Source organism: Artemia franciscana, chromosome 4, assembly GCF_032884065.1.
Source record: "Artemia franciscana chromosome 4, ASM3288406v1, whole genome shotgun sequence".
Classification (NCBI taxonomy): domain Eukaryota; kingdom Metazoa; phylum Arthropoda; class Branchiopoda; order Anostraca; family Artemiidae; genus Artemia; species Artemia franciscana.
Window position 1 is genome coordinate 41,604,428 of NC_088866.1, and position 23,070 is coordinate 41,627,497.

The window sequence follows — 23,070 nt, forward strand, 5'->3', positions numbered from 1 at the left end:
CCAGTTGTTTCGGAGACAAGCCTGTTACTTGTCACTGTAAGAAAACAAAAAACAACAACAACAAAAACGGCAACTGAAACGTCGATTTTATGTCCTATGCAGCGGGAATGCCTCTGGAGGAAATTTTTCCTTTCAACTCGGTTGTTTATTCAGGAAACAGAAGCAAATAAACATATAATAATACTTTCACTAAAATTCTCAACCAGAAGAAATATGATTTTGATTCAAGGATGATTACTTTTGTAGTCACGAAGTGTTGCTAATCAATGAAAGATAGGAAAAAAGTTCAATTAGTTTCCAAAAATATTACCACCTCCAAATTATGGAAATCGTGCAGGTGTGCTTGGATTAGGGCAATTTATAAAATCTTATCCTTGGGTAATGCACCTCCTCTCTAACCTATGTGTGGCTAAGCATGCGAACGCGTTCTTAAATGTAACACCAAAATATTTTCACAATAAGAGGAGGTACCCCACCAGAAGCCATATTTCACGCTTAGTTCAAATGTTTCTATGCAAGTAAAGTCAGCGTCGTAACATTTGTCCTACAGATTTATTTATATCTTTGATGATAATACATTCCTTTGAAAAAAAAAAAAAATACTGATGCGGCTTTGAAAGTGAAAACCCTAATTGGTTTAACCCAGGCTAAAATGTAAATTTTTGGACTTCCAAGAGGCAGGAGGAAAGGGAATTAAAACCTTTGTTGAAGGGTTTTTGGTTGTTGGGTTTCTAACATCTAATTTTACCTTGACCTACCACCACTTTCGAAGAGGCTTAGGTTTTTTTTAATCCTCGAGGACTAGTTTTTATAATTTATTTTCAATATTAAGCATAATCTAGAGAAAAAAAAAACTATTTCTGATAAACTTCAAATGAAAACTCTTTTGTATTAGTCGAAGTGTTTGAGAACACTTGTTCCAAATTGTTTCCAAGTTTTTTGGGACTGTGGTTCGCTCCTTACTAATTTTAGGTATTGCTGAAAGGATACCCTTCCTACAACCTTGATGCAATTTCTGAACTATATTATAGACATTTAGGGATGTAGGGAAGGATATTTGACATGACAGGTGCTCATTACAGAACAGAGCATTTTTTTTTCAAGCTTCCTTGCTGCTCAACAAATAATATCATAGCAAACCATAGATAATACCTAACAAGATTATTGCGATAATTATACCCGCGAAGCATATTTTAGTTTTTGAAAGTCACTGAAGCGAACCACTACCAGAGGCCTAAGCTTGATCTTACTTTTTTTTCAATTTTATCATCACCCCATTAAAAAGTGCTTTTGGTACTTCATTTTGAATCCTAAAAAAGGCTACTTCACGTCAATTTGTCTATATTACATAACTGAATATAATGTTGTTGCTTTCCATACAATATCCCATTTAAGATTTCCGTCTTTGTCAAAAGGGAACTAGGAAAACTCATTAGAAGGAAATCTAAGTTTAGGTCACTAGCAAAATCACTTAACTGCAAATAAATGGAATGATTCCCCTTTATGAATTGACTATAATAGCTGTGAAATACTCAAGAGATCAATTATCATAAAGAAGGATCTATGGTAGACAAATAGACAGTGTAAAACAGAGTGTGAACATGGAATGCAATTACATGCTTAATGCCATTCTTTGAGAGAATCTCACAAGTGGCTTATCATTTTAACGAGAAACGTCCATGGCTGCTTTAATCTATTCCGCCGATTTAATATGATTATAATAATTAAATACAAAGCTATAAATAACGGGAGAGACAGAAGGAAACGATTATTCAAGGAGAAAAATACTTGTTTAATCTCAAACTAGTTCTGGAAAGAAAATGGATTTTAAAAAAACTATTTCGTGTGTGATATTTCCGCGTAGCGCGTTCCTGAAAATGTTTATTTAGGTTCAGATTCAGTTGGGCAGTTTTGAGAGAATTTTTTTCAGACTTTCAAAAGAGAGGTTGACATTCCAGAAAAAATAATTTAATTCAAATATAAAGTATACTATTCATGCTGATATTTTCAAAGACATTTGAGTAGATGTTTACAGTGCCCAAACTTGAACAACAAGAAGGATCACAGTTTTAGAAAAATCAAGAAAACCAGAAATCTGCATGATTAGTACTTTTTCTTTTTCCACATTTTCTACACTGCAGCCGCGCATTTATTTTGCATTAATGGCATTTATCCTACTTTTGTACGGGCATCAGTACTATGAGTGGTTGACAGCAGAGGATGGATTTGTGGAGGTTCGTACCTCCAACCACTGCATGGACCGTAGGTATCAAGCTGATAAACGAAACCACATTTTCCCCTGTGAAGCAACTCTACAGAGTCGTAGTTTGTTGCTACACAAGCAGTTGTACAGTCTTTCTACTTCACAGCCAAAACCACTCTATCTGACCTTTAGTCAGAATAACCATTCTCCTTCTTCTTAATAGCTCTGGGTTCTTTGCAACATCATCCCTTAAAGCAGTTTTCACGTAAAATGACTTTGGCATTGAAATACTTGCAGGTGAAGCTGTGTGAGAAGATCATGCCTTGTGAAGAAATTATGAAAGAAGAATTCATAATGGGATGCAATTTTAATAACAGATAACAGTTTTACGACCACCTTTGGACCAAGGGTTATTGCTGGCTGTTGCTCAATCATTGCTCACCCACTTTACAAATCGGTTTTGTAGGGATATTCATGAAAAGGCTATCGAATCAGTTTTCCTTGAAGAAACACTTTTTACCTATGACGATCAAAAAAGACACCGTGCGTTCGTCCAAGGAAAGTATGCTAAAGTTTAGTGTTCACGGCATCTAAAAGTGACCTTGCTTCAGCTATTTTGTCCCTTTCCTGAAGTCCATTATTATTTGCAAAGTGTATGTTTGTTTATATCTTCAGAAGTCTTCTGTGGCCCATAGCTTGTCCACTTATAGGAATGACTAGGTTGTCTGATAGGGACTTTTGAATTCTTTCACTGGGAAGGCAATGATATCCTGATAGTGGCCCAATCTACAAAAGAAATTATTAAATTCTTCAAAGCTCAATATGAAGCTGATGTTACCATTTTGAACAGCGAGTGATGCTGTTTCCCATATGATCATAGCGCGAGTAGTTTTGTCCTAGAATTTACATAAAATCTCGAATTCAGACATGTTTATCATGTTACTCACCCTCTTTTGCAGGCTAGGTAGTGATTATGATGGAAGATCTCCAGACTGTGCTATCTATTTCCAGTTTGGCGCATTCCCTTGCTTTTTTTCCGATGTTAAGATTTTGTAGATGTGAGTTTTGAAGATTGTCCTTGGATGTAGTTTGGGTTGCTTTCCCACGACAGCTTTGAAGAACATTATCTAAATCATTAGTATCCAAAGTGGATAGTGAAATCAAAACTCAAAGCGAGTATCAATTGGTTTAAACAATATATCAAAAATAGAACGAAAAGATATTAGCCCGACTGAAGAGATTATACCTATAACAAGCATAAATTACAATTAGCCATAAGTTCAAACTAAAATTAAACACAAATTCCTGATGCTAAATAATGTGCAACTATTCAGACGTTGTAAAAGACTAGAATACCATTCTACTTAGAAAAAAAATTTGCGTAAACCAAAGGATTTTGGTTTCCAATATATTAAATATACATCATAAATTACGTGGATATAATGGGAATTCAAAAGTCACAAAATTCAGGGTTTTCTCAATAGCAAAACTGAAATATCACATATGTTCTAATGTTGACAGATGATTAGCGTTTTAATTATTTTTATCATTACTATTGGTATCATCAATACAATCCTACCTGCTTCCTTATCGATCCTTTTCGATCATTCTGGTTTGAAAGCAAGTAATCTTAAAAGCGAATATTAAGACACGAGGTAGAAACATTTCAAATTTAGTGCAAATGTTTTTACTCTCCATTTTGTGAGGGACAAAATGTTAATGTCTGTTCGTCCAAAGTAGAAAAAGAAATACTGAACTTGGCATTAAGTTTTGTAAAGAAGGGAACTCAAAGTGTTGCTTGACACGTGAGGTAGAATAATAAAGTGTAAGAACATGATCAACGGTTAAGTTTTTTCAAAAAATAGTGGAATCCCAAGGAGGAGGAATCTTTAATCCTCATTGAGAAAAAAGTAATAGCTAAGATGAGTTTTTTCTTTTAACGAAAGGCGACAAGAAATCTCTTTGCAGAAATAAAAATGTGCAGTGACCTCTTTTGGAATTTTATTGGCCTTTGCCACTTTTGTCCCTTTTATATTTAAGACTTCAAATTTTAGAGCATTGTAGGTGGTTTAGATCTCCACAAGACAATTGTGACAGTAAAATCCGATGTTTTTACTCACTAAATATAATCTCAATTACAGCTTTGCTGATCATGAGAGTCAAGAGCCATTGGACAAGAAATTTAAGGTTTTCAAAATTTATTTTATTATTTTACTTATTTTATTGTTATTTTCAGTTTTCCATCTTCATTCTCTTTGACTGCATTTTTTATGTACAAAGGGTTTAAATAAGTTATCATTTTAATTAATATCATTTGACAAGACCAGGAATAGCCTCTTCACGAATATATTATCACTAAAAGCTCCCTTTTCTTAAATTTTAGTCACTATTATCATGAGCTTTTCTTTACTCACAAATCATTACCATGAAATGTTTTGTAAATACTTTACAAATTTCTCGAAAACTAAAAACACTTCCATTTTCGATAGCTTACAATCCGATGCCATTGAATTTAGATTTTTTTTCCCTACCAAGGTTAATGCCATGCTTTTGCACCTAAAACCATTTATAAAATGTTTTCTAAAACACCGTTAGCACTTTTAGTTAGTTAGATATCTGTTTTTAGTGCCATTATTGCTTTGGAGCAGCCAGGGCTGCTTATAAGAAAGGAAGCAAATTATGATTGGATGGTAATCATTATGCGTAAACATTGATGCCTAACTAAGGACGCATATGAATTGTACTTAAGAGATATAAATTTTCAGAGTTGAATTGTTCACTTACATCAAAACTAGATAAGTTTTCATCCTTACGAAGATTATCCCCATAATAAAAATCGTCAAAGTCATAGAAACCATTGATGCACTTGAAAGTTTCGACATTCCTCTTTTTAATGACAATGGCAGAGTTAAGACCACAGTTACTACGGCAACAATGAAGTTTCTATCCGACCAGAATGAATCTCTTTTACTATCCAAGTAAAAGTTAAATACTTTTGTAAGGGTGTCACCTACAATGACGTTGTAACTTATCATCGCTGAAATAAAATATTATATTATTTAGTTTCAGAGGCAGTAATGCCGTGCAGTGGCGTAGTTGTTGCTAAAGAGTCAACTAGTCAATTCAAAACAAGTTTTACAAGGCCATACAAGTCCATTAGTTTTATGTTAGAAAAACTGTTTGTAGTAATTTAAAATTGAGCACCAGCTATTATAGTTTTAGGTTTGAGTTGACGAAAGTATAACAATTCAAGATAGGGATGAAACCTTTTAATCGAAAGTGAACTGATATAAAATTTTTAACTGGATATTTCGAAAACATACACAGTGTTATACATACACAGTGTACACACTGTATATGTGTTCGACATATCAAGTTAAAAATTTTATATATCATGAAAAGAGAAATCACCACTGCAACAGCACAAACACAAAAAAAAGAGAGACAGAAGGAGAAAAGGAAGACTGTTTTCCTAAATTAGTGATTAATGTAGAACAGCACTTGAATGATGCCTTAACCCTACTCATCCATACAATCACATAGGTCAAACAGCATAGCCACACACAATCAACTATAAAGAATAATCCATGGACAGGCAGTCATGTCGTCAATAAGTATAAGTCGTCATTTACCAAACAATAGAAAAAATAATATAGACAAATAATTCAGAGGCTACACCCAACATAAGGGCTCATCAGGAGAATACACTGTCCTATATAGTGTTTCGCCACTCTAAAATCTCTACCCAGCACAGTGTTGTGGCTACCACAGAATATCCATGGCATCCCCGCGTCAGGTATCAACCCCAAAATACATGCCTATGAAAGAAGAGAAAAAAAAAACAGCAAATGTAAAACAACCAAGTAAAACCAAAACAAGCTTATCCTGTTAATATATCCCTCCCTTTAGCAACAATAGGTAAACTAAATATTATAAATTTTACCAAATCACAAATATTAACACATTGCAAAAAACCTGAATGAACTAAACAATTATAGAATTCATCTTTACCATGTGGCTAATTTTTAAGAAAATCCGCTCAATTAGAAACACAATTCAAAATAAATGGCGCTGCGACAACATTTCTCGAACCTCCGAAATTAGTTGAAAATTTCTTTAAGTATTTCTAAATAATTCTTTGAATATTTATTTAAAAGTTCGTTATAATGAAAACTAAATTTTTTAAAATTGCCAAGTTAATTTATTTGCAGAAAAACCTCTTGATATCAATTTTTGGCTTAAGATTTTACATCTATTTTTAAAATCAATATAATTACTACAAATCCTTGCATAACGAAGTAACTGTGAGAAAAACGCTGAATATGTGATATTTGAGTGTATATTACTTTCAGGGAATGGGAAACTAATCACTTCAAAATCAAAATCATCCGTTTTATTATACATTTTAAAACTTAATTTATTATTATCACAAATATTAATATTTAAATCAAAGAAATGATCTTGATGACCAGCGCCATGACTAGGCTCAAGAATAATCTCTGATGGATATATATTTTTAGAAATATCAATGAAATCCTTACAATTTAAGACCAAAATATCATCTAAATATCTTTTATTATTTGACAAAGCATGTTTTAAATTAATTGGATTATTCTTATCTATCATATATTTATATTCTAGCTGACTTAAAAACAAGTCAGCTATAAATGGGCTGGCATTCCCCCCCCCCATGGGAATTCCCACAATTTGCTTGTATAAATCACCCCCAAATCTTATAGAAGTATTGTATAAAACAAATTCTAATAACTCAAAAATCATATCCAAGCTGTAACATCTCAAGTTAACTGTAGTATTAAAGCAATTTGTCCATATAGCTTTTTTATCATAAATGTCTATTTTCAAGAACCTTTTACTAGATAAGAGGAAAGATTTCTTGATAACAGTTTTTAAATTATCAAACACTACATTAAGTGATAATGTTACACTGTCGATTAAAAGGTTTCATCCCTTTTTTGAACTGTTATACTTTCGTCATGGAAAGGCAGCGTTGTCTTAGAATTTATCTAATTTTGACTTACTTATTCATAGTAATTTCGGTCCCATTTATTTATTGATAGTAATTTCTGCTTGTTTTAAGTCTGAATTATTAATTGACTTTATTTCTCCTCTTCTTTGGTTTAATATGGCCCTTTACTTTTCTTTCATAAAGTTCTTCCTATGGTTATTAAAACAAAAAGTTATTAAAACAATCATCTAAAATGATGGCAAATGCTAGACTGAAAGATACTGTAGATTAAATTTTAATCTAAGAATAGTGTAGTTTGAATAAAGGATGAGACCATGACGACCAAATTTTCTGGCTTTGATCAGTAGTTAAAAGGTGTCAGAATTCAGAATAGAAAAAGTGTTCCACACATTTGAAGGATGACTGGGTGCGAGCATTTACAACGTGGGTTGCCAGTACAAGTACTTTCGTTCGGGCAGAGCGACTTCCACCGACTTCGGCTGTCTCAAAGTGCTACTTTTTCAGGTGTTATTTGCAAGCACTGAAGTGGCAAGGAACACCCAATTTGGTAAGGTTCGAAGAGTGGGGATGGCGCCTCTCTTCACCACAGAATATGCATCTCCCCACTATGACAGATGCTTCCCCAACACCAGAAAATATGCTGTGGTTCCAGTACACCAGCGGGTGCGAGTCTCTCAGATGCATCTGCTGTTGGAGCAGTTTTCCCCACTGCTTTGCCTGCGGGGGTGTAAAGGGTGTTATGGGCTAATATAGTGGTAGGAAAGGATGAGGACAATAACAAAGACCAAAAGGAAGAATAATTAGCTTCATGTTGTTCTTTAAAATCGAAATATTTTTGTAATTAGTTTAGCTGAGTTTTAAACGCTCCATTTTATAACTGATTGATTTGAAAATTTCCTTTCGATTAAAGAAGAGGTTTTCAAGATGTTATTCTTAACAACTCCTCATATGACAGACTTCTTAGAGGTATAAATAAGGTGAATAGTAAAAAAGAAACTACTTTTTGACCTCATATTTTGCAACATGCAATATTTTACTTGATACAAAAATCATTTATTTATATTTATTCGTAGGAATCCGTCAAATAATGATCTACGTACTTTGCCCCCCCCCCATTCCATGAAGATTCAAATTGATGTTAGGGTAGGGAAAACTGAATTTCTCATGTTAGACTTTGATTCGTCATGCTTGATTTGATAGGAAATGACTATTCAAAATCATCGATTTTGAATTGATGATTCAATTCAAAATCTGATTCAATTATGTCTTACAACATAAAAATCAATTTCTCCCTTATTTCTCCCCTTAAATCCTCCTGTAAGTAATTACAGCCAGCCCCAAGTCTTTATAAAGGAAACGGGTTTTTACAGTTATATTCCAACCTAACTTTACACAAATTTATACAAAAAGAGACAAAGTTTTTATTTGTTTGTTTTGATTGCCCAAGCTAATAATGATCCCCAGATTACACAACGTTGATGACATCAGAACGCCCCCGGAGACGAAATATTTTTAACAAACTGCCCCATAAAACTTGGCTATTGGAACGTAAGAAAAGTAACATAACTATCGAAAAGTAGAGATTTTATGAAAGAAATTCATTATTATGGTCTGTATATACTAGTACTCTCTGAAGTTCGTTGGACTGGAGCAGGCTAACAAAAGCTGTATAAGGGGTATACTATCCTGCACAGTGACCTCGAGAATAACAAAGTAGCAGGTGTGACCATAATACTCTCCAAAACAGCCTGAAAGGCTTTGATAAATTAGACATCCATTAACGATAGGATCATCACATCTCGATTTGCGGGTATTGATGCAAAGCTAACCATAGTAGAATGCTACTCACCTACAAATAACGTGGAAAACGCAGTAAAGAATGGCTTTTGTGACACCCTTAAAGTGGTGATAAAAAAAAGTTCCCAGTCATGATCTATTTTGCTTTTCTGGTGACTTTAACTCCAAAGTGGGGAATGATAGATCCCATTGCCGATAGGTCCGCTCAAGCAAAGGAATTGGGGAGCTAAATAAAAACAGAACGCTGCTAGTAGACTCTGCTCTGAAGAATGATCTAATAATCGGGGGCACCATGCTTGCATATGAAATAATCCATAAATATTCTTGAAAATCTCCTGACAGGAGAACGCACAATCAAATTGACCGTCTATAGATAAGCGGAAATAGAAGTCCAGTCTATGAGATGCGAAAGCCTTATGAGGTGCTGACGTGATGTCTGATTATGGCTTAATGATAGCGAGGATAGCATTGAAGCTAAACACCACACAGAAGATCAGGCCCAAATTAAACCCAATCTTCGACACCTCAAGGCCTTCCACTGCAGTAGTCAAAATGGGTTCGTCGTTACACTTAGGGCAAATATAAAGCCCTTCCCTTAGATATTGACTATGAGTTAATCTGGAACATCATTTAAGATGTTTTCAATTAGACGGCTACCGCTGCGCTGAAGCACATCAATAGACCAAAAGACCAATGAATATCAAAGAGAACCTGAAACCTGAATGGTGAGTGCCGTAACTTAAAGCAGCAGAGCCTAAAAGATGGTGAAAATAGAGACACAGCTCTAAACAACCAAATGTATAGAGACCTAGATTTACAAGTCAAAAGGTGTGCAAGAAGGAATTAGCTCAATATTTCGGATAAAAAAGCTGCCATAGTGGATTGAGCGGCATAAAGTGGTGACTCGATAGCCGAATACAAGATTACAAATGTGACAAAATCCCGAAACACAAACGGACCAGTTAAGGATGCAAATGGCAAATTGTCTCAGACCCATCATAAATACCCATAATATAGACATAGCATTTCAAGAAGCCCGCCCATTGGATCTGACAGATTTTCCTGTAACCCCTTTATTAACCGCCAAATCAACACAGAAGAACTTTTTGATGTAGAAGTCTGACAGGCAGCCCGCAAGCTGAAGAGTGGCAGAGCAGCAGGAGCTGAAAAAATTACAGCCAAGATGACAAAGATATCACTGAATACCTTTATTGATGTGTGGCTTGAACTTTTTGCTAGTGTCTGGAAGTCTGAAAAGGTACCTGACGGTTGAAAAAAAAAGTATGCTCGTCAAACTTTTCAAGAAAGAGAGACGCAACGAATTGTGAAAACTGGTGGTACCTCATAGTCCTCTTTATTTCGAGTACCCTCTTCTCACAAACGATTTTTCAGCACATACAGATAGTCTTTGATAAATACTTACAGAATAAACAGTACTGTTTCTGGACATCTAGTTTTTGTACGGATCTCATGTACACACTATTGATGATGATTGAGGAGTGTAATGGATAGAGAGACAAAGATGTACCTGATTTTTGTTTGCTACAAGAAAGCCGTTGACTCCATCGATCAAGACTCGCCCCGTAAAATACTGCGTTATTATGGAATTCCAGAAAAGATACTGGCCCTAATTGTTGTAGTGTATGATAGCGCGAAATGCTGTGTTCGGACCCAAGAAGGAAATACTAGATATTTTCAGGTCAGGTCTGGCGTAAAAAAAGGCTGTATTCTTTCTCTGATCCTCTTCGTCCTCACTGTCGGCTACATACTTCTTGATTGCACATTGCACAGAGCTAGCAAATCTGGATTTTGCAGTTGATATTGCCTTGATGAAAAGTAGCACTACCAGACCCCAGGATCTCCTCAATACTACCCGTGAAAATGCAGGCCCGATTGGCCTCAAGATTAACACAGAATAGACAAAGAGCATGACAATAATTGAATCCCCCCTGAATATGAAGTGTGGAGATTCAACGGTCGTGCAGGCCGTTTAGCTTAGGTACCTCGGAAACACGTTGGAAAATTCAGGGTCAAGCGAACAGGAAGTGCAGTTGATGATAGAGCAAGCCAGTAGAGTTCTTAACCAACTAAACACAGTATGGCGACCAAAAACGTATTCTAAGAAATTAAAAATAAGGTTATTTATTAGCAATGTCCTTTTGCACTTATATACCGCGATGAGGGATGGAATTTAAGCCAACAACAAGAGATGCGGGCTCTCACCTTCGAAAAAAAATGCCTTCTGAGAATTTTGAATATAAACCGGAGAGATCAAGTCACAAACCAGATAGTCAGATCTATCTCAGGCCTGCCCATGGTTACAGATATCATTCGGCGACAAAGGTGACGATTTCTTTGGCACACGGTCCGTAAAAAGGACGATAGGGCCCCAAGGCAGATCTTGGAATGACATCCTTTGGGAGACCATAGGAGAGGTCAAATAAAAAACATCTTGCGTTGCAGATATCATTAGATCTGTCCAATATTCAAACGACAATACAACCCCCATGGGAAGTTGATTCGGCGGGAGAGGACATGCGAGACGACTGAAAGCTCTTCACGGATGTCCTGGGTGCCTAAGGTGGCACAGGAAGATATAAGGTCTTAGGTAAAGTTTTACCCTTCAGGGCAAAATTGGCAAACTTGTACGAGGGTGATTCGGGTGTATTTTTAATTGTGTAATTAACCTGATTATTATGATATTTTCGAGAAAAATTTCTGTTACAAATTGCCCGATATCAAAGCGTACATATTCTCCACTGCACATGCAAAAGATTGCAGATAGCTTATAAAGACTGTCTTCTTCTTACTAATCCGATACACTAACAGGCATCTTCTTTGTACTTGACAAACCTTGTAAAAAAAAGCCAAAACCCCTCTAAAATGGTGTCAGATCAAAATGAAAAGCACACCATTGAAATTAGCATGGTCAAAAACCTTGTATGGGGGATTTACAGTCCTCGACACTGAACAACAAGGAATATTACTCTTTCGCATGGGTAGCACTGATGTTTTCTTTTTTTTATACTGGATGGAGGGCCACCAGAACATCACAGAGAGGTGTTTCGTGGATCATTACTCAGGTGGTGGAGCTTGCGGGCCACCAGAACATCATAGATGGGTGTTTAATAGCTAGGATAAAAGCTATTACTCAGATCTATGTGTTTTGTATAAATTCCACCATCTTTAAGTTCCATATAGCACTAAAAATGATATTTTTGGTTCCATGCCTAAATTTGAAAGGCTGGGGTCAATAGGTTACCAAAACTTCGTAAGAGATGCTTGATGCCTCATCTAGAAGCTATTACTCATATATACGTGCTTTTGATCAACTTCACCATCTATAAGGTCCAAATGGCACTATAAACGGAAATTTTCCTGTCATTTCTCAATTGAAAAAGCTTGCGAGGACTAAAAAGTATTAAAGATATAAGATATAGTATTAAAGAATTAGCAAAACAAATGAATTGTTAGACGTTTTGAGAGATAAGGACGTAACAGCAGATTTGAAAATTAATGTTAAGACAACTAAGTCGCACAGACCAAAAGTAAATGATGGTGAAAAGGTAAATTACATATTTACATAGTATTAAATAATTTACTTCAGTATTACATAGCTAGTATTATTAGCGGACACAGTGGGTGGAGTGAAGATGTTACACCACTTATCAACAACTAAGCTTCGAAATAGAATGCAGTCGTTGGTAAAAAAAAAAGGAAAAAGAATACTACCGTCATAATATGCTGAATCAACACGCTACGGGGCTGAACATTTCGAAAATGCAATGACCCTTTGTTTGTCTTCTTGGACCCCATAACCAAGACTCCCCATTTCGATTGGCCGGAAATTAAATATGCTGCATGCATTATATCTGATGATAACTCCACTCAGAATCACCCAGATCTCGTAGTTTGAATCGCGAAACAAAACTTGATGAAATAATCAATGATCCTGATAAAAGAAATATATTTGGAAAATTGGCAGCAGATGTGTATACTATTAAATTTCACAAACGTGGACTACCAAAAATCAGAACGGACGTGTAATCAAACCCGCCTCGTTGCTAATGAATTATGTACTGGCATAATTCAGGTAAATATTACTGACGAAAAGTCCGTCAAAGAAGTTCTTATTTCTCGAGTCACGCTCGACTCTAGTGAAGGTCGATTTCGATGTACAGCTCAAAGACATCAATTTCCACTTTGATAGGGATTTGCGATTGCAATACATAAGTTGCAAGGGCAGACTTTCGAATTTATTGATGTAAACCCCCGTAAACTTCTTTTTAATCAAAGTACGTTGTAAATGGCATTTCCTCATGTTAAACAGTAATGTAGCTTAAAACCTTTGCTACCATCTGAAATAAACACGATGCTATGTGGAAGGAATCATCGTGGTTGCATTTGCGAAGTACATCTTGGACCTGGGAAAAGGAAATCTTCTCGAAAATAACTTCAATAAAAGGAATTACCGGAAGATCTGATTTCCTAAGGTAGTTTATTTTAGAAAATATTCAAAGAATGCCCGAAAAATCATAATTTTGATATAATGAAGGAAAGCATTACTTTTGCTTTGCTCAACAAAACAGTTATTAAAGTAAACGCAAAAATTGAATATCACCTTCCAGGAGAATGTAAACCTTATTAAAGTTATGATTGTGTGAAGGATAAACAAGAATGAAGAACTGAATTCATTCCAGAATTCCTCAATTATATTGAGGGTGCAGATTTGCCACCCCTTGACATAAAAATAAAGAAAACACAACGGTTATTCATATGCTTAACTTAGCTATTTCAGAAGTGATGTGTAATCGAACCTGCCTCGCTGTTACTGAATTATGTACTGGCAGAATTTAGGTAAATATTAAACAGTTCGTGGTAACGAACTGTAATAAGGAGCGACCCGGCTCAATAGTAATCAAAACTCTAAAAAATGGAATTTTGATACCAATAGCTACATCAAAAGAATCGCATTTTAATGTTGGTTTTAAATATGTAAGTTTCATCAAGTTTAGTCTTACCCATACAAAGTTACGAGCCTGAGAAAAGTTGCGTTATTTTAGAAAATTGGAGGAAACGCCCCCTAAAAGTCATAGAATCTTAACGAAAATCACACCATCAGATTCAGCGTATCAGAGAACCCTACTGTAAAAGTTTCGAGCTCCTATCTACAAAAATGTTGAATTTTGCATTTTTTGCCAGAAGGCAGATCACGGATGCGTGTTTATTTGTTTTTTTTTTTTTTTTTTTTCCCAGGGGTGATCGTATCGACCCAGTTGTCCTAGAATGTTGCAAGAGGGCTCATTCTAATGGAAATGAAAAGTTCTAGTGCCCTTTTGAAGTGACCAAAAAAATTGGAGGGCACCTATGCCCCCTCCCACGCTAATTATTTTCCCAAAGTCAACGGATCAAAATTCTGAGATAGCCATTTTATTCAACGTAGTCGAAAAGCCTTATAACTATGTCTTTGGGGACGACTTACTCCCCCACAGTCCCCGTGGGAGGGGCAAAAAGTTACAAACTTTGACCTGTGCTTACATATAGTAATGGTTATTGGGAAGTATATAGGCGTTTTCAGGAGGATTTTTTTGGTTTGGGGGAGGGGTTGAGAAGAGGGGGATATGCTGGGGAAACGTTCCTTCGAGAAGTTGTAATGGGAGAAGAAAATTTCCATGAAGGGAGAGCAGGATTTACAAGCATATTTAAAAAAAAACAATTAAAAAATAAAAGTGAAAAAGCTTTTTCAGCTGGAAGTAAGGAACAGCAATAAAACTTAAAACAAACAGAAATTATTACCCATATGAGGGGCTCACCTCCTTCTAATACCTCGCTCTTTACGCTAAAGTATTTTCAGTAATTTCAACTACTTATTCAACGGCTTTTGTGATTCAGGGGGTCATTCTTAATGAATTGGGATAAAATTTAAGCTTTAGTGTAAAGAGCGAGTTACTGACGATGGGGCGAATTTATAAGTTACGTAAATCTTTTACCAATAAAAAGATTCGTAAAAAATTAAAAGTTCTAGTTGCCTTTTTAATTAACCAAAAAATCGGGGGGCAACTAGGCTTCGTCCCCCGCTCTTTTTTTCTCAAAATCATTCGATCAAAATTATGAGAAAGCCATTGAGCCAAAAAAAAAAAAAAATTCAAATTTGGTTTTAATTATTCCTCTGCGGAGAGCCAAAATCAAAACATGCATTGATTCAAAAACGTTCAGAAATTAAATAAAAAAAAAAGTTTTTTTAACTGAAAGTAAGGAGCGACATTAAAACTTAAAACGTACAGAAATTACTTCGTATATCAAAGAAGCTGCTTCCTCATCAACGCCCCGCTCTTTACGCTAAAGTTTTTTACTGTTTTAAAAACAAGAATTGAGAGAAAGAGTCAAACTTTAGCGTAAAGAGCGGGGCGTTGATGAGGAAGCAGCCTCTTTCATATACGAAGTAATTTCTGTGCGTTTTAAGTTTTAATGTCGCTCCTTACTTTCAGTTAAAAAAAACTTGTTTTTTTTTATTTAATTACTTGGAAAAATCCAGAAAAGAAGTTTGTATTTCTCGAGTTACGCTCGACTCTAGTAAAGGTCAATTTCGATGACAGCTTAAACACATCAACTTCCACTTTGATTGGCATTTGCGATGGCAATATATAACTTGCAAGGGTGGACTTTCGAACTTATTGGTGTTAACATCCGCAAACCTTTTTTGTAAGCAATAATTGTGCATACATGTGTTTATTTTTAGTCAAAATTGGCTATAGGCTATATAGTTTTTTTTTTAACTAGCATATTGACATTTTTGGCCACAAAGCGACCTAAATGGGTCACAACTTTAAGGAAGAATTCATTATTTCTTCCAGGAGGCGGTATCGAACATAAGGTGACACCCCGACATCAAAAAGAAGTTTTAAAATTTCAAACTTAAATTTTAGCTTTAAATATGTAATTGTTTTCTTAAGAGACCTAACCACAAGTAGAAATTTATTGCAACTTGCAAAAGATATAGTTGTTGTGATTTGATTTTGCCATTGCAACATTTGTAATAAAAGCAACAGCCAGAAACCTTTAAATACATATTGCTGTGTAGATTTGTATACATTTTCGAAGTTTCTAGGTTACATACTGCGTTTATATTGCAAAATTAGATAGATGGAATTGCGCTCCAGAATCTTTTCAGACTTGGGAGTCGTGGGGCTGGACATTTCTGTGGTAGGGAGGAATGCAGCTGAATAATTTTACGGATTGGATCCTGGAGAAGTTTGTGTGAGTAGGGAGCTGTGGGCTGGAGGTTTCTGCATGTGGGGATGGGAAGGGTCCCCATAGCAGTCATACTATTTTATGAAGCTTATAGGGTAAAAACTTTTGATTGTGAGGCAGCTGGGTAGGAAGCTGTGTTGCGTGATGGGGAACTGTAAGGTGGGTGGTTATGTGAGCGGCCTAATTATTTAGTTATTCCATGTTCTATAAAGATATAGGGAGTAAAGTAATGTGTCTAATTATGATTTTATTAGGTATTTTTTAGAAAGTAATATTCAACACTAAACTTTACTGTTGTTCTCTTTGTTTTAACTGACGACAATCTAAGATAAAAAAAAAAACTTTGAAAAACCTTACCAACTACTGGATAAATAAACTGTAGTAAAGTCAGTATTATATATCCAGGGATGCCAAAAGCAGCATAAACAACACCTTGGTACGAATTTGCACCAGTAATGCGTCCAGACTCGACAAGTATTCTGAGGGAGAAGTCAGTAATGAATGCAAAAAACAACATCATGGCAATACCAAAAGCCAATCCAGCACGTGAGAGGGCATAAGTCATCCCTTAAAAATAAAGTCTTGTCATCGTGGAAGTAATTTTAAATCTTTATTATTATCTGTCAATATGATTAAAGAAATTAAGCATAGAAAGGAAAATTAAATAAATAAAACCCATCAAAGCGGAAAAAAGAAAATACATTCTAAGGATCGATTCTAAGATGAAAAAAGATAAATTTTCCAGAGCATCATTAGCACATAATGAAAAATTCAAAATATTAGCCTACAATAACTGTAACGGAATAAAAAATTAATGAAAATTTACAAACAATAAAACCAAAATGAAACAAAAGGAAACTGAACAAATAAGAAAAGTATAAAAAGACAATCATTAAATCACCATCAGTGCAAGGAGAGATTTTTAAGCCTTCATTTTCTTCTTTTTTTAATTAGTAAAAATTAGTTTATATAGGGTTTTCAACCTTATCGTGGCTGTAGCTAACTATAGTAAAGAGAAAAAAATCGAGGTACAGACATTGAAAAGCATGTTTTCAAAGAAACTCTTAAGTATGAAATATTTACCAACATGATTCAAAAATGGTAACCGTATTTCATGTTCGACTTCACGGTTTGAGGGAATAATTCCAGGTGTTGCTACAATCGTTTTTAAATCTGTCATCCCTACTTTGTTACTGGATATTCCCACATCCACCGAAAACTCTATTCTCTTTATTACTTTATTAGTTTCAGCCAGCCACCTTCCTCTTCTCAATACCATAGATCAGGTACTGGGTAGCATCCAAAGCCCCGATATCTTAAATTTTAGTTCATTATATTTTTCAATCATTTATAAATGCTACTACTAACTTACTGCAGCAACAAGCCACCTGAGGCCAACACAGCTAAGAATGCTCCTCCTCCGTCCCAATCTATTCAAAACCTCCCTCGTTATCGGCAACTAGGTTTGTAGAATTGGCACTACACCGGCCTCCCGATCTATACAACTGAATTTGTCATTCTGACTAGTTCATTTGTGGAAACCGCTAAAAATAGAGACATATTAAATGTGCCGAGAATTGACGGAATATTCTTTTAATATAAACTCAGTAAAGTCTTGTTTCGTTTACAGGTCAAAGATCGGTAGAATTTTTTTGTTTCTTCTGATAGTAATTTTCTTCGTCACAAGCCAATGAGATTGCAGAGATTGTTGCATCCCCTGAGATAAAACGAAGAAATTATTAATGATGATGGTCTATTTCTCGCCTGGAAAAAGTAAAATACATCACAGACTGCGCAATAAGTAGGAAATGTTGACGATGAAACCTTCATAGAAGGGGCGATCAGAGAGGCATACAAGAAGTAGTATATACATAATACGTGGAAGATTTAAAGTTTGCATGAATCGATTGATCGAACCAGTTGCCCCCTTAGAGGCAACCTAGTTATTTAATCTGATCCTATCGAACCAACAATCCTAGAAGATCGAAGAGAGCTTATAAAAACGGAAATTAAGCTTATAATTTTCTGCTATTTTGTGGTACCAAACTACGATTCGATTGGAGTACCAAGTTGACAGTGATTAAAAATTCTGAGAATGTAAATCAATTTTGAAGTATCAAAAAACTATATTTTCATCTTCCCAGTTGTAGAGGAAGTAGTGCCACACTGTTCGTTCGTAAAAAGTCATGTATTTAATACAAGAAAATTGTTGATATGTACACTTATCTTAATGCTTTATTTAACTAAGTTGTTTTCCTTAATTTTATATAAAATTGTATTTAGTGAACTATAATTGCTCATCGTTTATTATAAAGGAGTGGCGATAGGTCAATGTATAGGCAGGGGAGGGAGGAGACACATAAGAGAATGTATTCAATGCCAAAAGTGTCCAACTCTATACGATCCCTTAGATAGGGAGTGGGGCGTAGAAATAAACTCCCCTTTTCTTTTAGATCAAGCCTAAATAAGGGTGTTACCTCCCTTCTTGTTGCGAAAAATATTTCTTACATTTATTTTAGAGCTTAATTTATTTAATCCGATTTGCTTCATATTTTAAAAGATAACGTTCAATGATGTGAAGCATTCAATGAGAGAGAATCAGCTATTACAGGAGGAGTGGGGGGAGGAGTGGGGGGAAAATGCAGATTAATGTCCAGATATCATAGCTCTCATTCAGACTTCAGGTAAATATGAATTTCTTAAAGACAGGTAGAAATTGGTATCTAATCCCTTGATTCCTGGGAGTAATACTGTTTTAGATTCACATAACTACCAGCACAGAGGTGGATAAGGCGATAAGGCAAGGTGGGATTTTATGAGCCTTGTTTTGAAGTTTTTGGAGGTCGAGGGTTGGCATGTGCTACCAGTAGCTGCGTTTTCAGCTATTTTAAATGGCGTTTATCTTTTTGTATTTATATAAAAAGTCCCAACATATTTAAGCGTACGTATACGCAAAATATCAATTTATATGAACGATAATACCCGTCTCTCTTTATCCAGAATTCTATTGTAAAGATATAAAAAAGGACTTATGCAAAAAAATTACTGTTCATCGAAAGTAATATTTTAATTTATCCCAAACTTGAATTGCAATCTGTGTTAGAATTCTTAAGCGGAAAAACTGAAAAAGATGGACGTTACCAATAAATTTACAATAATTGACATATGGAGTTATATGAAATTAAATAAAATAGTTTTTCAAAATAAAATAAAATGGTTTAAACAAAACAGTTTAGCATTAAAGCAGAAAAAGAAAAAAAATGAGACCATATATATAGGGGGCTGCCAAATTCCGAGCTAGGTCAGCACTGGCCATAGCAAAAGAATGACAGTCTACTGAAATAGCAGATCAAAAAACAAACCAAGGTCGAAAGATGTATGTTAACAAATAAGTTAATGGTGATTAAACAGTGTTTACCTATGACTCCGCTTCCAGTAATTGAGTTAACATAGTTGAAACCAGTTGACAAAATTCCAAGCTTTTCGCTAGGATCAAAATCATCCTGAAAAGAAAATAGGGGCTATACAACTAAACACACCAATTTTACTGACATATTTACTAGGAAATTAAGCTTTTTATACTTCAAAAAAGAACATTATACAAAACAAAATCAAGAAAAAAGATAAAATACGAAGAAGGAACAAATAATATTTGTAGGGGTAACGATCAGGATATTTCCCTAGATTTTCTGTAATATGAACACTGATGACAAATATAATCACATCATACATTTTTTTTCTTGGTAGTAGCAAGAGAGAAAGAGAGAGAGAGAAAAAGAGAGAGAGAGAAAGAAAGAAAGAGAGAGAGAGAGAGAGAGAGAGAAACTGGTATTAAATAAGAGTAAATAGAAATCTCTCTCTCTATAAGAGAAACTGGTAAATAGAGAGAGAGAAGGAACTTTTGCACAATAAGAAAGTAGAAGGATTATAACTTAAAAGAAGTTGGATCACAATGTACTTTTCTTGACTGAATGTTTTGGCGAGCCATTTTCCAGTACTTGAGGAGAACAACTTCACATGGAGTTCAACAAGATAACATTAAAACCTCTAGTGAATTATTCTGACAGATGTGGCCTTGATAGCTAAGAATTAAAGATTCCACTTCTAAAGGTGCTGCGTCTAGATTGTGCTTATAAAATTCTAAGAAAGTGGTGCCATACTTAAATGAACTACATTGAAATAATCCGACTGTTATTGTGTGATTTAATATGTGATTCAATGTGTTCCCGTTCCGTTTTAGATAATCAAAAAGTAGTTCTTTCTAAGCAGCAGGTGTCACAGTTCTTTTAACAGAGAACAACTTCACATGAAGTTCAACAAGATACCATTAAAACCTCTAGTGAATTATTCTGACAGATTTAGTTTAGATTGCTAAGAATTAGAGGTTCCACATCTCAAGGTTCTGCGTCTAAATTACAATGTCTCAGAACTCCTGTATCATTTTTGTTTTCTCCAATTAGTTCGAAACTTTCAGTTGTAATTCCTTTGCTAATAGAAATCTATTGTACAGAAAACTCTTTAGGGGGACGGGAACCATAAAAATGCAAAACAACTTTATGTTCCAATCGACTTAAAACTTGTACCTGCAATTGCTTAGACTAAGAGAATTCCAAAAGAGAAGAAAAAATGAAAAAAAAAAAATATTGGACATCCCGGAGACAGGGCTTGCCATAGGGCCAAATGGCAAAAAATATTTTCCTGAAAGCTATGAAACTTATAGCCTTAACTTGTTTTGGGTCAAGGGATCCCTGACAAAATAATAAAAAAAAATGCTGTGAAAATCTTGGTTTGCCTAAAAATTCAGCCGGAAAAAGATAAGAAAAACTTACTTTTTCTGAATAGCTGAAAGCTTATATGCTTAGGTTCTTGGGACAGAGAGACCCTAATTCACCAGACAAATTTGACAGACAATATTTTACCCCGAAAAGGGGCCATTTTTTTTATTCAGGTCACAGGCCCCCAAAAATGTTGCCCTAAAATGTACTAAAGCCATTTTTCCCTATTTGCCTGAAAACTTCAAGTGGATTCAAATTTACAAGAAAATATCTAGTTTGGGGACGAAACCCCCCCTCTAAAATACCTTTCCCTCCGATTGGTTTGAAAATTTCAAGAATTTTTGCATGGGCTAAGGGGAAAACGTTATTTTTGGGAATAGGGAGGTTATGTTGGAGGCCCTGAAAAGGGTCAAAAACATATTATCATTGACCAGTCTAAAACTTACAGCCAGAAGTCTCGCAGGTGAGGAGAAACTAATGCTCGAATTTAGATATCCAATTGGTCAAATGAAACCGCGAAAAAAGGGAGAAAATACAATTTCTTCCCTACAAAGATGGGGAGCCTTAGATAAGTTTTTCCAAACTAACTTTTAAGTTTAATTCAAATAGGGGGCCAGGAAAACCTTACTGAAGTAAAATTTTTGAAAAGAACAAGGCTGTATCATTCGTGATGTCAGAAAATATGTGAAAAGAACGAATGCCCTATGGTGTTAGGTGTGTCCCCCTTAAGTAATTCCCCCCAAAAAAACCTCCAGAAAGTTTCCCTCGAAAAACTATCACCGCAGGGAATCCCCCCGCATCTAAACTTGAGAAGCCAAAGAGAAATTGTAACAAATAAAAATAGCTAATAAAAAGACGAAATTATGGAATATTCTACCCATATTTCATACAGGAGCCATACAAAAGCCAATCACCCTGACATATAGGAATGATACTATACCACAAGCTACTATTGTGAAATTTCTTGGTGTGTATCTTGACTATTTTCTTTTTTTTTAAACCGCATAGGTATAAGGTATAATAATAATAGTTTATTTCAGCAAAAGCCCGTGGGCCATAGGAAAATTACATAACAACAAACAAACACCCAATTAACTACATTAAATTAATACCATTTAAAGAAAACGCTCCCGATGTGCCGCTGCAATCCTTACAAATCTTGCTATCCTTTGAATACTCAGGAAATTTGTCTCTTTCATTCTATCTAGGATCCATATCTCATTCAATTTTTCTTTACCATACATCTCTCGCCTCCAATCATTCAATTCGACACATTCACACAAAAAATGTATTAAACTTTCATCCTGAGATCCACACATAGGACAAGCAATAGATTCTACCTTCTCCCCTTTTCTCCCTTGATACTTCCTTTTCTCCCCAATCAAAAATCCATTTCCCCTCCAATCCAAATAAGCCTTCAAATCCTCTCTACTTAACCCAACCTTCCAAAATACCTCCTCCCCCCAACTACCCTTTATCTGTCTATACAATTTTAACGACCCTGAACGATCCAGACTTGCCCACCATATCTGTATTTCTTGGTTCTTCAACCTCTCTTGTACCTCCCTTATTACTATTTCCTCCATACCCATAATCCCCTTTCCTTCATTCCACCATTCCCCTAATCCACACTTATCTAAGATATCCCTAATCTCCGCCGGCCACCCTGTTTTGCTATTCTGTCTCAACGCCTCTAAGTATGCTGCCTTTGCTACCGTAAATCTCTGCATACCCAGTATCCTAACCCAATATCTCACCATGGTCACTAGCCTCATAGATCGCAGCGATACTAGCCCTAAATCCCCCTGGATTACCAAATTACTAAACGAATCCCATAGTCCTAACATCCTCTTATAATATCTCATCATAACCACCTCAAGTTTTGGACCTTTCCGATAGCCCCAGATCTCTGCTCCATAATGCATCGCCGGTACTATCTTACTTGTCCAAATCCTCTTATGTACTCTAATATCTCTCACCCGTCTAAGACTACTCCTCGCTATTTCACCGCTAATATACCTCCCCCTTGCATTCGCTAGATCCAGATGCCCACTGAA

The 23,070-nt window shown here is 35.4% G+C and overlaps 1 protein-coding gene across 2 annotated transcripts in view; it reads right to left on the reverse strand.

Moving 5' to 3' along the window:
• The window catches only part of LOC136026445 (putative sodium-coupled neutral amino acid transporter 11), a 68,867-nt gene that overhangs the window by 22,978 nt on the left and 22,819 nt on the right, over positions 1-23,070 (reverse strand). Inside the window, exons 3-5 of one of the 2 annotated variants that reach the window (XM_065703040.1) lie at positions 19,657-19,741; positions 16,596-16,805; positions 4,988-5,213 (exon numbers count right to left, since the gene is read on the reverse strand). In XM_065703040.1, the coding sequence (XP_065559112.1) occupies positions 4,988-5,213; positions 16,596-16,805; positions 19,657-19,741 (521 nt within the window). Of the gene's footprint in view, positions 1-4,987; positions 5,241-16,595; positions 16,806-19,656; positions 19,742-23,070 lie in introns of both variants that reach the window. The other variant, XM_065703039.1, reaches the window with a different exon arrangement.